Source organism: Argiope bruennichi, chromosome 6 (assembly GCF_947563725.1).
Source record: "Argiope bruennichi chromosome 6, qqArgBrue1.1, whole genome shotgun sequence".
NCBI classification, from domain to species: Eukaryota; Metazoa; Arthropoda; class Arachnida; order Araneae; family Araneidae; genus Argiope; species Argiope bruennichi.
The window spans coordinates 129,797,058-129,813,449 of NC_079156.1; the positions used below are offsets into that span (position 1 = coordinate 129,797,058).

At 33.8% G+C, this 16,392-nt stretch overlaps 1 protein-coding gene across 1 annotated transcript; it reads right to left on the reverse strand.

The window, feature by feature from the left end:
- Positions 1 to 7,073: 7,073 nt before the first annotated feature.
- Positions 7,074 to 14,699, reverse strand: LOC129971141 (putative carbonic anhydrase 2). The gene is made up of 4 exons (XM_056084637.1): positions 14,677 to 14,699; positions 12,363 to 12,575; positions 9,197 to 9,424; positions 7,074 to 7,155 (listed from the first exon to the last, which is right to left on the reverse strand). Exons 1-3 carry the CDS (start codon positions 14,686 to 14,688, stop codon positions 9,236 to 9,238), a joined length of 414 nt encoding a protein of 137 aa, XP_055940612.1. The 5' UTR covers positions 14,689 to 14,699; the 3' UTR covers positions 7,074 to 7,155; positions 9,197 to 9,235.
- Positions 14,700 to 16,392: the final 1,693 nt, after the last annotated feature.

Here is a 16,392-nt window from a genome sequence, read left to right on the forward strand (position 1 = left end):
CGTAGATATCAACTATTATTTTATCATTAACAATTTCGATTTTTAAATCCAGAAAGGTAGCTTCAAGTTGAATTTTATTTGTTTCTGTTAGAATTAAATCTTTTGGATAACAATTAGTCGCAATATTGGTATTGTGGTGAAAGCTTATAAGCCAGTTAACAAGAATGATACATTAGCAATTGCTTTTGTATTGTGGTCATGTTACTGGGCGGTGAACCATAAGGTTCCAGGTTCTGTCCTCGCTCTTCGCAATCCGCAACGGTATCATCTAAGCTTATCAAAAGTAAATCATCACTACATCTTATCTATTTTAGATAATTTTAGTTTTTCGAAATTAATATCCAAAAATTTTATCACACAGAATTCTTTGTTTATTTTTATTATTAATTAATAAATCGTTTTTTTCAATATTAAGCTTACATTATTTAGATCAAGAATTTACATTTAGTGTACGAATTCTTAAAATTTAAATCGCCGAATTTATTATTTATAAACCATTTAATTTCATTATTTCTAAGACCAAAAATATATTTCCTAATTTTGTGAATTGTGTTCCAGATTACAATAATTCTGAAATTCCTCAAATATAATTTGAAAATCGCCCACCATTCGAATATGGAAGGTTTCGGGGAATGGAAAGTGAGAATTTTAAAGGAAATTAAAATAAAATTGAATACTGATATTGACAGATCAAAAGAACGAGGGATTTATTTTAGCAAAAAATTAAAAAAAGAAATAGAAAATTTAAAAGAAAATTTTTTTTATTACAGAAATAGATAAATCAGCAAATAATTTCTATTTAATTTGTAAATTTTATAATAAAGAATTATTAATTAATGAATATAACTCAAATGCAACTTATATTTTGAAGAACACGTGGAAAAAGGAATTAGATAAAAGAATGTTAGCTTTCTCGAAAAAACCCAGAATTAAGACTTCTGATTGATGTATATGGTGCCAGAACTTCCATCAAATAAATCTAAATGTAATCGCGCCATTCTAACTCTATTATGTGGTTCAGTTATTTAATAATCTACATCTAAAATCTATTTCTAGCTCTCAATGAATCGAAGATATCATAAAACACAGAATAACATTTATTGACGAACACGAACACTAAGCAACATCGTTCTACGTTACATCTCTAATTAGGCATTACAAATTCTGAATCACAAAGTAATAAAAAAAGAAGCGTATCAAAGTTCAACAGAAACTGCGCATGCGCCGTTTTCCTGATCACTACAGCAGAAAAAGGGGAAAGGCGTCTCTAGGACGGAACAACTTCTTTTCTTAACTATCCTTATTTGTTCCCAACAGTTAAATTTCATTAAAAAACCCATTAATATTAAAATTCGGGACTTGTAGCTCTGGCAGTTATAATTACTTTACGCGCAAACATTTCTTAAAATACCTAAAAATTATCCTGGACAAAACCAAAGATGAAGATAATTTTATAATTTATAGTAATAAAGAAGTTTTAGATTTTCTAAAAGATAACAACATTAATAAACTTCATTCTTATGATTTCGAAAATTTATACACCAATCTGCCTCATGAAAAACTAATTAATGTCTGTACTTTTATATATGACGAATATTAAAATGAAGGTGTAATTACTAAAAATGGCTAGAATTATGTAATTTTAATATTACCGAAAATTACCGAATGGAAAAGGCATTCCAATGGGAACAGCTTTCTCAAGTGCTTTAGCCAATATTTTCCTACATTACTATGAGAAAAAATAATTAAATATAATTTAATAAACAATTGGAGATATAGTGATGACTTACTTTTGATAAACTTAGATGATACCAATATTGCGACTAATTGCTATCCAAAAGATTTAATTTTAACAGAAACAAATAAAAATCAAATTGTAGCTACCTTTCTGGATTTAAAAATTGAAATTGTTAATGATAAAACAATAGTTGGTATCTGCGATAAAAGGGATGAATTCAACTTTAAAATAACGAAATTTAAACTATTAAAATAATTATTGTTTGTAATTACCATTCTAATCTAAAATCTAAAATTTTCAAAAATTTAATTTTCTCACAGTTTAACATTATAAAAAGATTCTGTAATAACAAAATTTCTTATATTGAAACAAAAAATAATCTCATTAAAAATTTTACTAGTAATGAATTTCCCAGAAGCAACTGCAATGTTGATATTTTAATAAATAAGAGATGAGATGGTATTAATCCTTTGCCTAAAATAAAAATAGACTTTCCGTGGCATTTTTACTAACTCAGTAGATGGCGCCAAGATCCTCCAATTATTTATTACCTTGAATGGTGTAAGCAGTAGCAGTATAAGATACGTGGAACAAGAATGAACAAGATGGGACACTTTTTGTAAAAAAAAAAGTCTTTTTTACCTGCTTCTGGTATGTGCTTTGCTTTTTGTTTTAATAATTGGTTCTGAGAGTACTTATATAGTTTATTTTATGTTATTGTATTTTTTTTTTTTTTTGCTTAATTAGTGGTCGTATTCTTTTATAATTTTTTGTTTTGTTTCATTTCAGTAAAAAATGGTGTATCTCTTAGGCCTTAATTTCATGGGATTTTCGTGTCATGAGGGGTCAATACTATTGGAATAAGATCATATTCCTCTCAGAAAAAATCCCTTATTTTGAATCCTTCCTTGAGGGTGATCCTTACGAAAGGAAGAGACGTGGACAAAGCACGTCCGCCACAGCGCCGCACAAAAGCAGAAGTAAGGAAGGGACGAAACAAATGATCACTAGTCTTATATCACATGCGATTTCCGGCCACGTGTCAATTCAATACTCGTGTTGACCTTGAAAAGGGCACCGAAGGGATCACTTTCACTAGGCACGTGGAACTGATGGCGCATTTTTACAACGCTTCAGTTGAATTAATTAAATGTATGTATACACACACACACACACACACACACACACACATATATATATAGATATTACCCGCGACTTCTTTTGCGGGGAAATTTTGATGAGAATGTATGAGAACTGACTTTCTGATCAAAATGTATGATGTTATCAAAACGTATCATTATAGTGCGGTTGAAAACAGAATCTGATATGATATAATAAGGAAACTTATAACTTCATGAAAGATCTAAAGGAAAATTTCAAAATTTATTTTCATTCTAATACCATAATGTATTCAACATTAAATGACATTATTTTCCGTCAGCACATGCACGTTTTGGGAACTTGAAACACGTGACCAATCAACATATAAACAACTGTGTGAGAAACGTGGTAACATGACCGTGTGAATTAATGCGTGACACTTTTAAGGTTTGCCCCTGGGATTTGTTGATCGCCATTGTAAAAGCCAATTTTAAGGGAAATCGCAACTCTTGAAAAAAATGGCAAATTGTTTAAAATAATAGGTATGCGGCGAATTAAAACGCTGTCTCCTTCAGCAGCTCCTGTAATTACGGTAGCTTTTATTATGTTACTGCCAAGCTCTGTGATACGAAGCCTGGTAGACGTTAATATCGTCATTAGTCATCGCCGTGTCTATGGATATGTATAGTTTTAAATTTCCTAATTTTGATCATGTCTAAAATTTTTTTGTTTATTTATTGACCCACTACTTCTTTGGCGACAGCAATGTCCTCTCACACAACCACGTTACATTATTTATATTAACCTCCAATTTCGGAAACACTTTTATGATAAGTTCATCTTCTGTAGCCACTGGAAAGGAAAATTCTTCTGAAAATAGAATTACCCATCTGAATCCGTTTCTAGATGACCCTCTCCAATTTGCAGAAGCTCATTTGCAAAGACAACCTGATTCATGGTCGTTGTACAATTGGACGCGCATGTTGCACATAAGATGGAGCTTTTTAATCCTAGACCACAGAGGCGATACCTTGAGACATGCGTTTATTTCATCCGCCAGTGTGGTCCTCTCAATAACTGGCAGTGTCTGTCTAAAATCGCCTGTGAGCAAAACGACAATGCCACCCTTCACCGCCTGGTTGCCACAGATGTCCTGCAGGTGGCGGTTTAACGCCTCTAATGCATGCTTGTGCTACATTGTGCACTCGTCTTATACTATGAATTTGCACTGTTGCAAAAAGGACTTCCCGGCCACTGATTTTGGTGATGTTGCATGTTAAGCGGCGGTCTAACGACCTGCCACCTCACGGATTTGGTCATAAATCTGACATCCAACCCACTGGGGGACCACACTCCCCCGTCGCCCGTGGTACGCCTGTAGCTTCCCGCGAAATGTCGGTAGATGGATAAACATCAAAGAGCCGGAAAATTTGTTTGGGCTATGGGGGGGGGGGAAGGAAGAAAAAGAAACTGAGGGTTTTGAGCGGTCGAAAGGGGAACGCGTGCCGTCTGAAGATTTCTCTGGTCGTGGGTCCGCTGCCACAGGCGGGGTGGCACCACGAAGGAAGGGTGACAGTTTTATGACCACATCTGTGAAGATCATCCGGTCGTTGGACCGCGGCTTTAGGGTATGTTCACTTGCAAGATTAAGCGGCAATTTGAAAACGGAATGTGCAGTGCAGCCACCTTTAAGCAAAATTGAAGCAATGCCCGAGGAAGCTACAACCAGAGCTACATTGCGGTCCTTGCGGAGTTGGGCTAGCAGAAGATTCAGCACTAACGGTTTACCCGTACCCCTAGTGCGTCAAAAAAGAATAATCCACCCTCTCCACTATGTACTCGACGCTGCTCGGGAAGTAATCGAGGTGGTCATTGACCTGCGCTTCTAAAACCGTGGTGTTGTAGTTTAGCTCCTTCATAATTTCGCTTGATAATACCCCTCTTCGCTGCGGTGTGGGTAGGCCAAGATCAGCGAGACATTTTCCAGATATGGAATCATTTTATCCTCAATCAATACCAAAGCTCCGTTAATGATTAGTTCATTGTGAGTGCCCTCCAGCCTATGTGCGTTATCTCGTATCGTCCTCGTATTTATCCCATAGCTGGAGTGGGTTTGACAGTCCACAAGAGCTCACTAAAATGGCAAACAGGTCTTCCAGTGACTTTCATATCCCGAGCTTTATTACTCCCCTTCGAAAGATTAGATTTGCGCTTTCCGGGCATTTCGAAAACAATCAAATAATAACAAATAAAAAAAATTAAAACTAACCTAAAAAAAACAATGTATTCAAAATTATAAGCATATACGAAACGTACGATTGTCGGTAAAGTAGACAGGCATCAAAGGGCCCCAGGAAACCGCAAGAGAGGGAAAACGGGGGCACGCGTGCCCCGCCTGAAGATTCGACGGTCTTTGGAATACGGCTTAAAGGAGAAAGCGTTTTAATTAACCGCATACCTATTATTACAAACAACTTGCGATTTTGTTTCAAGAGATGGCAATTTCCCTTAAATGGCTTTTAAAATGATGATCAGCAAATCCCCGGGTCAAACCTTAAAAGTGGCACTCATTAATTTGGGCTCATTAATTGGTCATGTTACCATGTTTCCCACACCTTCAATTATATGTTGATTGGTCACGTGTTTCTCCAAAACGTGCATGTGCTGACGGAAAATAATAAGTCATTTAATGTTGTATACATTATGATATTAGAATAGAAATAAATTTTGAAAATTTCCCGTAGATCTTTCAATGAGTTACAAGTTTCCTGTTTATATCATATTAGACTCTGTTTTCAACAGCACCATAATGATACGGTTTGATAACATTTGACATTTTGTTCAGACCATCAGTTCTCATACATACACATCAAAATTTCCACGCGAAAGAAGTCGCGGGTAATAGCTAGTATATATATATATATATATGTTGGGTTTATGTGTTGGGGTTATATGGCAAAAAATTGTCGATTTATCGCAATCGAGGCATCAAATTTTCGCCTTTAGGGTTATTAGAAAATGATAAAAAAATGGTTGTCACATTTGGCGACTTATCGCCAACAAAATGTTACAACTTGGTGTGCCTGTCCGCCTTCAGCAGTTGAATTTAATAAAAAAATTTGATTTTTTTTTAAATCTGAAAATACAGTGCAAAGTTTATAGAATCTAAAACAGACTTTGTTTTTAATATATGTAAGATAGAACTGAAGATATAGTAGTTTCAATAGTACGCAACAAATAAAAATGAAATCAGAAACAGTTATATTTTTAACCAAAAATGTTTGATTTTTTTTTACAGTAGAATTCTTTAAAATAATATTTGATACATTTATTAACTCTCGACTTACTCAGCCTTATTTTGCTTATTTTTCGCATTTCTGTTTCCCATTTCTGTTCATGTTCTGTTCAAATGTAGTTTTCACGCTTAAAAAATCTTGAATTCAAGCGCAGTTGGATGAATTAATACAAGTACAATGTCTAAACGTGTTTTCTGAAGAATGAATCTTTCACTGTGATTGTTTCCCGGAAAACATGATATCTCCAAATCATTTCAATAAAATTTCATGAAATATGTTAAGCATGTATCCAAACTTTTTGAGGATGTGATAGACCGCGGATTTTAAGATAACGTCATTTAGACATGTGTTATAGAGACATAAAGTTCAAAACATGGACAAATTTTGACAAAAAGTCATTAACGGCAACTTCAAATGCTCTTAAAATTTTTCTTTATTAAAATAATCTTTATCTTGTGATTGATTACATTTTATGTTGTTTGAGCTATATATAGATGGAATAAAAATTAAATATTTCCATTCTTTCTTTAACTTAATCTTTTTTTCCTAATATTGAAAATTTTGATAAATTTTCATTAAATAAGTGTTTTTTTTTTTTTTTTTTAAACTAAAAACAACGAGTGTGTTTTTTTCTTCTAGTAGTGACCTTTCAAGTCTTTTTTGGTGCAGCAAAAAATGTTTGCGTATCATTTAACAAAATTTTTGTCCCCGAACCTAGTCGAAAACTATAAAATACGCACCGTGAATTACAAATTATTCAAAACTGGCCTTGCTATGATTGGGAAAGACATTGACACTTATAATTTAAATCATATGGTGTGTTGTATGGTGACATTCGTTCAATAGACATTGTATTGTTATAATTTCATTTTATATAAGAAAAAAAGGTACAACATAAATAAATGAAAACGAGTTATTTTCTTTGTCGTTTATTATAACACCATTATTATATGCAGTTACACAAAATTTTAATCATTTTTATACAATACTCTAATTAACATAATTTTTGAGTTTCCTGGCCTGTAAAAGAAAAAAGAAATTGTTAAAAAGTTTTTTTTTTTTTTTTTTTTTTTTTTTTTTTGCAAATTTCTAACTAATCTGTGTTTTAAATAGCAAATTTATTTCGAAGAGAATATATTTAAACACTTAACTGATTTGTACATTAGTCATAAGTACACCAAATCATCACGTGATCGATAGCTCAAAAGCAATTTCAATTAAATGGATGAAATTTGGTTTATGATTCATGACCAAATTTGTCGATTTCTATTAAACTTTGAATGGATGAAATTTGGTTTATGATTCATGACAAAATTTGTCGATATCTAATAAACTTTGCATGGATTTCATTCACACGAAATTTATCTATTTGGCTGTTCGATTACATAGTGAACTCCTTAACTCCAAAACGCAAATAGCCAGGTATATAAAATTTGGTACGCAACTTTATCATCTAAAATATAGAGTCCTCTCAGATTTGGTATCAAATCTGTCAAGAAATGATCGACTTTCGCATGCCAGCAAACACAATGCTTCATAACTTTAAACTGGCTACTCCGACCCGCTGGAAGGCACACGGAAAAATCTGAATGACCAGACCGCCACGACAGCAACCCTGCAGGGAATTGTGGTTGAGTTCTAAGGGCCATCCCGGGCCACGGTACAACCTTTCCCTTGGAAAGTACGTCCCGTTCATACACGGGAATCGCCAGACCCCTACCTTTTTCTATACCCACCAGGACGGCGAGTACCAATCACCATGCCTGAAACTTCTCATCCTCAATACGAGAGGCACCCGGGGGGGGGTATATAATTCAATACTTCATAAGTCATATCATTGACTGTCACACCCGCCTGAAGGCACACGGATAAATAATACTGAATGACCGGACGGCGAAACAGCAACACCGGTGGGAACTGTGGTTGAGTTCTAAGGGCCATCACCGGCCAAGGTACAACCCTTCTCTAAGGAAGTACGTCCCGTCATCGATGGGAGGAGCCAAATTTTATACTTCGTAACTTTTGTTTGTTAATGCCATGCTAGTCATTTGCGACGATATTCAAGGCCTACAATTTTGCGTAGAGGACGGGAAAACAAGACTTTGATTAGAGATACGCGAAAAAATTAGGTTGAGGTCACTTCCACTGATTAAAAAAATAATTTCGGCATTTGTATCCTTAATTTATAATCCATCCTTACATTGGGGTAAATATTTCTGAAATTAATTACAAGGTGATACTATATGCATGGAAACAAGGCTTAGCTAATTTAATTGACTAAACAATTACTCTATTTTGAAAATATTAAAATGAATCGATAATAAATCGTTAAAAATGAATTTATTTTTTATGTCGAGCATACATGAGTATAGGATTTCAAAACTGTTAACACTAGGAAGAGAATGGAAACCCAATCTTTAAAAATATGAAACAAATTAAATTTGAAAAAAAGATTGGATCTTCTGCTCAGAAGCATCTTAGGATGATATTGTTTTATACCTGATTCATCTATCTTTTTATTATTTTTAAATGATTGTTCTTAATTTGAGGAACGATAATGTTCGTACAAATATTTTATACTTTCACAATAACTAAACACTTGTACTTTTGAGCGCAATTGCTGAAAATATTGTCCTAAAATAGACTTAAAACATTTTTCTTTTTAATTTACTGAGATTTGGAAACTATTTTTATGGAATGAAACTGGTATCAGTTGAAAGTTATTTTTTTTAAAACTTTTAAATGGTTCAAAACGTTCTCTGCACAATAATATGCCTTAATGTCGTTAAAAAAACATTATATTTCAACTAAAAAAGTCTTTAATATTTTTGGAGGCTTTCCTTAACGAGCTTCTACTACCAAAGAAGTAACTACGTGCCACATTTCTTGTCTCTCCATTCAACGATCAAACTGCAGAGAGTTTAGAACAACTGATGCATCATATATGTCGCATGGCATATTTGCATATAATATCTAACCTATGAAATTTCCAAGCTAATAAAATTATGTATTAAAGGCACTATAAAGTCTGAAACCCGGTAAAACATATAAAGAAACTTACCTCATCGGCATTCACCATTGGACTGGGAATGATGGGGAATCAGTTACATTCACAACGAATTCTAGATCCACTTCCTCGTCGATATCCGCGGTCACGACGTCCTCGTCGATATCCGCGGTCACGACGTCCTCGTTGATATCCACGGTCACGACGTCCTCGTCGATATCCACGATCACGACGTCCCCGTTGATATCCGCGGACACGACGTCCCCGTTGATATCCACGGCCCTATACAGCATTAAAGAAATTACAAAAATGAAATATAATACTTAATGAAATTTGATGCTCTTCCATAAGTGTCATTATTATTATCGCCACGTTGAAATGTTGATATCACTTTGCTTAATTGCCAACAATTCATCTTGGCGACGATTTGGCTCTGTCAGGTTTACATTAAGAGGTGGCAAGAATTTTGCGGTCTTTGTCTCTTTTATTCTGTTGACAGAAAAATGCTAGCAATTGTTACAAAATGGATTCCGTTCATGAATTTTAAACAGAAGTACACAGTACTCCGAAAAAGTGCAGAAAATCAATCCCAAATTGGAACTTTTTTTTCCTCCATAGAAACTCAGTGTGCTTGAAAAATATAAAGTTTGATTGAAATCGAATGAAGATGCGGACATCTTCAAGATTTCTCTTTTTAATCTTTGAGCACTAGCAATACTCATCCTCTTTGCATCTTTCCAATTTTGCAATTTACTTTAGAATTATCAAAGTTGCTATGTTCTGCAACCTAGTTGTAAAATCTGAGTTTGGTGGAGAGAAGGTTTCGTATTCAACTAAAAATCAACCATGTAAAGAATCCTGACACACTTTAGTTATTACGGTGAAGGTCAAATAACTTACTGCTGATGTAGAGATGAAGGAGCAACGACTCCGATGTTATCCTCGTCATCTGAACTTTGATAAAAATGACAAGATTACTCTAAAAATACCTGACATTCATTGAAAAAGGCATGTTAATATAATTAATTAGGCCTAAAATATAATAACTGATAAATTTAGTTTCCCATTTCAACATCGCTTTGAAGTAATCAACAATTTTTTTACTTTAATAATTTCGAAAAAAATAGGCACATTTTTTAAAATAATGTATTTTTTTTTTGCTTTGTTTGTTATTGAAAAAATAACAAAAATTTTAGCAATAAAAACATATAACTATGCCCACGCGTAAAAACATATAATTATAATGATGAAATATAAAGAAATGATTGACTTTCAAACAAAAATAACAATAAAAATAATTATTTTATAAGATATGTCCCGTAGAATGTAAGATTTAACAGAGAAAAGTATATTGCAAATAGTTATTTAATTATATTTTATAATTAAATAATTCTAAAATTTGAATGTAAGCTTACATTGTAATTTTAATAATTAATAACTCATTAAATTTGAAATTTCTTTTACACATTTATTTATTTAGCCAATAGGCTAGCAATACTTTTTAATCCATTTACCTGCAGCCTTCTCTGTTTTGCTGAAATCCATCACTGTCAAACCCTAAGCGTTGTACGTTTGTACGTCTTGTACGTTTGAAAAGGGATGTGTTATTTCATTTAATTTATCTTTATTTTTTACTTAATTCATTTTAATTATCTTTAACCCTTAACTGGGATGGTGCGGATTCTCAGACCAGTAAGGATGGACTTTCAATCGTCTTTTTTTTTATTTTTAGCTCAATCGAAGGGATTGACCCTTGTAGCGTCTTGTTTCTTGACCTTCACTACACGCTCACTTTTTCAACCCGTTTCAGCGAAGGCGTTTTCGAATATTTCAGCTATTTCTTTGTGCGACGTCTGTGAGACCGCACCTACCTTTTAGTTTTCCAGTATTATACAAGGATTATCAGATGGCTCTAAAATTTTGTCCCTGAAATATCAGCCAATCTACTGATCCCCTTATGAAGTAGAGCTCCAGAGACTTTGAAATGAAGCAGAATCACTTTAGAGATGAGGATAATTGTACAGAAGAATTTTCCGATGAAAGTTCACATTCGAATGATTCTGATATGTAAGTTCAAATATAATAATTTTTTTTAGTGATAATGTATTTTGAAAACATTTTTATATATATTAATATACCAAAAGAAATATCTACAGCATTTACAGGCTGGTATTTAAACTATTACTTATCCTGTATGTTTAAAATGTCCTCGAATGTTCACAAATTTCGGCATAGAAATGATGCCGATAAAAAAAGGACCCATTTTATCCCTTGTAAATTTTTATTTATTTTTATTTTTTATATAATTGTTCAGTTTTCTATTATATTGTTTTCTATATACCTTCGTATATTGAAAAAACAAATATGATTTAAAAAATAAAAAGTAATGTTTTTTCCCCCCAAAACATTATTTATTGTAATATGTAATTTTAGAAGAAAATATATGTTGAAGCGGAATTACTTTTTTCAATTATAATAAATTTTGAATAATTTCTAAAGCATACTTATATATCAATAAAAGTATCTGCAGAATATATTAGCTCATTTTAATACTAATACTTTCATTAAAAAATTTAATTTGAGTGTGTGGTGAAAGCTTATAAGCTAGTTAACAGCTACGCTACAAGCGCAATTGCTTTTGTATCGTGGTCATGTTACTGGACTGCGAACCACAAGGTCCCAGGTTCTATCCTCGACCCATACCAATCAGTTACATTGGTGACCTCGGACGATGAACCTTCAGCCTTCGCACAGCTGTTGTGGCGACATCTACCCGCAACCAAAGTCGTCAGACTCACTTGAAGCAGCAACAGCAATCACTCACCCATACATGCTCGCCATAACGCTTGGCCCTTCTCAAATGGGTACAGGCGCATTAGATTGAACGGCTAATACATCACCACTAACAGCCATATCGTTCGTCTCACCTCCGACTCACTGAAGGGAGAGTCTGTGGTGAAAGCTTATAATTCAGTTAACAGCTACGCTACACGAGCAATTACTTTTGTATCATGGGCATGTTACTGGGCTGCGAATCACAAGGTCCCAGGTTCGATCCTCGCTCATAATAATCCGCTACAAGTGTAAAGAAAATGCAGTCTCACAGACCGCACCTCCTTAGTTAAGTCCTAAACTTTCATCTCCTCAGTAAAGGGTTAAGTTTATCATAAGTTCAGTAAAAGTTTTTCTTAAAATCTGCTTAAAATGAGCATTTCTTTACCCGGCCGGGGGGTGTGCGAGGCGGCAAATCTTGGTCATCTGGATAATCGCCATCCTGGTAGTCTCTCACAATGTAATCTTCATAGTAGTAATCTTCGTCATCGTCAGAATCAAGTCCTCCGCAGTCACACCGGTACATCAGAGCCGAATCTTCATCGTCATCCACAGGAGCGCTTTCTGCTCTCTGCGCAACCACCACTAGCAACAACAACACCTGAAAAAGAAAGAAGATGTATAATATTCGGGGGGGGGGGTTGGCTTACAGCAAAAGAGACCCATGATCTTCACATATGAGAAACTAAAATTTGAACACAAGCAACTTTAAATAATTGTATTACAAAGTGAATGACGTTATACGTATTGTTTACGTGGTTTGATCTACAAAAAAAAAAAAAAAAGGACTAATGAATTTCAAATGCTAGAAAAAAAAATATGACGCATTGACTAAAAATACGCGTGAAGGCGTTACAGATGGATGACACTATATAAGTAGTATCCTTCCGTTAGAGCACCAAAAAGAAACTTATGATCATCGATTGCGATGAAATTGAACATAGGGAGATTTAAGTAACCGCTTCGCAGACAGATGACATGAGACATGTAGTATTCATGGTTTGGGCTACAAACCAGTGAAAGTGATCTCCTCGAAACTTTCTCGCAAACACTTTAATAAACATGTCATGTCACTAACAACCACGAAACAGTTCCGGCCGTCTTCAAAAGGATGTGAAGTGAAGAGTGGAAGAATAGTTGGGCGGGGGTGGAAGACATGAGTCATATTAGGCAGTCTGGACACAGATAGTGTGTGCGTGTTTAGTAAGAGTTCTGACGAGAATTCTGAGTCATTATTAATTATTTATAACCTGAAAGGTAATCCACAATTGTAAATAATATATTTCATTTTCAATCATATGTATATACCATCAATAATAAACTCTGGAAGGAAAATATTAAAGTATTCCTGTATGGCGTGCATAGTTATTACATACCAGAGAATGCCTTGCGCAGCATTGGCGTACAAAGGTACGAAACATTAACTTTTGTGGAGAATTTAGCACTTTTACTGAATCTATCGTGTGATCCTTGGCAAATTATTTGGCGATTCATCTCTGGCACACGTTAATCGTATCCAAAAATCGAATTTGTGGTTTATACACCTTTATCACAACCGATTGAAACAAAAATGTAACACAAAACTGCACTTGCAGTAATGAAAATACCATAACAATTTGATATATTGAAGTCATTGAGTTTTCGAATGATCGCTTTTACATGTTTCTGAAGCTCTTTTCAGTTTCTGTTTCAGACCGAACAGACGGTCAACCGTAGTTGTAATTGGCTCAAAATGCGATTGGTTTCTACACTAGAGTTGTTAAATCTGTGTACCGAATTTTGTTTACCGAGCTCTTTTCATTTTGTAGTTATCGTGTTAAGTGATATTCCAACAGCCGGACAGACGGACTTTTTCTGAATAGATTTTACTCAAAATTTGAAAGAAATCTACACATTTGGTGTAAAGACCGTCTACCAAATTTCAAACATCTAGCTCAAAGTGCTCTTTGTATAAGACAGACAAACGGACATTTTTCAAAAATGTATTTATCGAACTTCAGAAGGACTAAAACGTGGAGATTCGTTAAAGTATGTTGTTTTAATTATTTGACGATTACTATATTTCCTTTATACTACATATATGGAGAAAGGAAAAAAAGGGTCTAATGACTTTTGAGTGTTAGAAAGAAAAAACAACTAAAAAAAAACAACAAAAAAAAAAACAAAAAAAAAAACTGACGCATTATCTAAGAAGTTACAAATGAAGCACCATAAGCAGATGACATTATATAAGTGGCATTCGTATTTTAGAGCAGCAAGAAAGATCCCCATGAAATGCGAATGCCAGAAACTAAATATTTAATATAGGAAGCTTTATTTGATGGCTGTATAGTAATTAAAGGGTCGCATCACGCGTGGTTGAAGTTATTATATGTGTTCCATCTTATATGTTTGAGCTACAAAAAGTAAAAAATAAATCCAAGATCTTCTGATCCAAATAATTACACATTTGATAGCCTGCATAATAAACAACAGGTGAAGACATCACAAGAGGAACCTTGTTTTCTATAAGAAAACACACATAAACTTTGCATTTGAGAAAGAAAAAGCCTGGCGAGGAAAGACTTAATGTATCGCATGGGAAAACTACATGATATACCGATGATGTGGTACATGTAAGCTACTTGAGAAATTGCCTACAATAAAGATCCTATGACATATTCATGCAAGAAAAAAAAATTCAAACAAAAATTTCTACTTACCACTGTCTTCATTGATCTCACAAGTTTTTAAACCTGTGCTGAAGAACATTATAAAGTCGTGCTTTATATACTGAAGCGCATCCGTTTCAAAATTCCAAGAACTCTGTCTGAGAGATTATTAAATTCTTGACCTTCAAGTGAAATTCTAATTGCACAGAACTATTGTTGTAAGAAATTTTAGTTTTTCTTGAAGAATTAGTTCCAGTGTGTTAAATCACAACTAAGCATGAAATCACTAATTGCCAATTACTGGAAATACAAGCAAATGAAATAAATGATCTTGCAACGCGTTATTCTATATTGTTTTTAGTTCCTTGTGAATGCAACGATAAAACATTTAATTGGTTATTTCAAATTAAAAATCAGCATTTATTAGGGTTGATTCAAATCCTATTTCAAAAAATCCGGGTGTTGTTGCTGTAATTGTAGTTTGGTGTTAAAAACGTTGGCCAGATTTGACAATACTCACTAATTAAAAAAAAAATCGTCACTTTATCTTTTTATTGAAACTAGGGATTGCAATATCGGATCAAAAGTTCAACAGCGGTATTCGATATTTTTTAGATCTTAATACCGGGATATCGGTTTTAATACCGGTATTAGAAATTTTAGAAAAAGAAAGAAAACACAGGCGTTTCTTTGTTTTATTTGCCAGTTTTATTACAGAATGTAAATATCACAAAAAATAATTTGTAACTTATAAATTATAACAGTACAAAAGAATCACAAAAAAGTAAAGGAACGTCTTATTTATTTAAATCACAAAAAAGTGCAAATATCACTATTCAGTCTGTGGTACTATTACAAATTTTTGAAATGTGATCTTTAAAAAAAATAACGCATCAATTGTACGGTCATTAATCCTAGAACGTAATTTTGTGCAAAAATTGCCAGTTGTTGAAAAATCTCTTTCGGCATCTACGCTAGTTAGTGGTACTGTTAGCAATGCGCGATATACTTTTTCCAAGTATTTATCTCTAAATCCCTCATCTTCGAATAAATCGATTTCTAGTCGGATAGTTTTGGATATAGCTGATTTCTGTATTGTATTTTGGTTTGTTGAAATTTTTTTATTTATCCCTAATTATAATTTTTGTCCAAGAGGCAATTCCTTTTCACTATCGACATTAGCGTGATCATAATCTTCGATAACTGTATCAAATTCTTCTGAATGTGAATAGGTTCGTGGGTAAAAATTTTTTTACTATAAACTTGATAAGATTTAAATTGGTTAGTCTCTTTTCTTCTTTTTCATTTTCACTTTTAAAATCATTATAATTATGTAAATGCCGTAAGACATTCTGTATTACTAATTATATTTAATATTTACGTCTCATAAAACCTCGAGTCTTCATTGTTAAATGTAAATATATCCTCCTTTCATCTTTCCTCTCACCCCTATTTTGCCGAATTAAACCCATCCTAACGCATGCGCAAAAGTGCGGAGGGTTTTACAATCCGTTGTTAAACAGTATTGTTACGAAATTTCCTGGGGTTCGTTTGGATAGTGGGAGTTATATGGCGTGGAGAACGCTCAATCAGCAGGCGGCAATAGAAAAAAACAACAACGACGTTTATTTACACGAAGACACACAGGACAGCACAAAGACGACAACTATATATAGCACAGAAGGCGATTATCTTCAGCCGAGACGTGCAGCATACACAGCAGCATACAACAAGACTTTACTGCAGACAGTAGCGCACAGTTTAGTT

Excerpts from the sequence above, each read along its gene's own strand:
- LOC129971141 (XM_056084637.1), bottom strand. Across the intron at positions 9,425-12,362 it reads CTCGCACACCCCCCGGCCGG|GGCCGTGGATATCAACGGGG; the intron begins GTAAAGAAATGC and ends AATGCTGTATAG.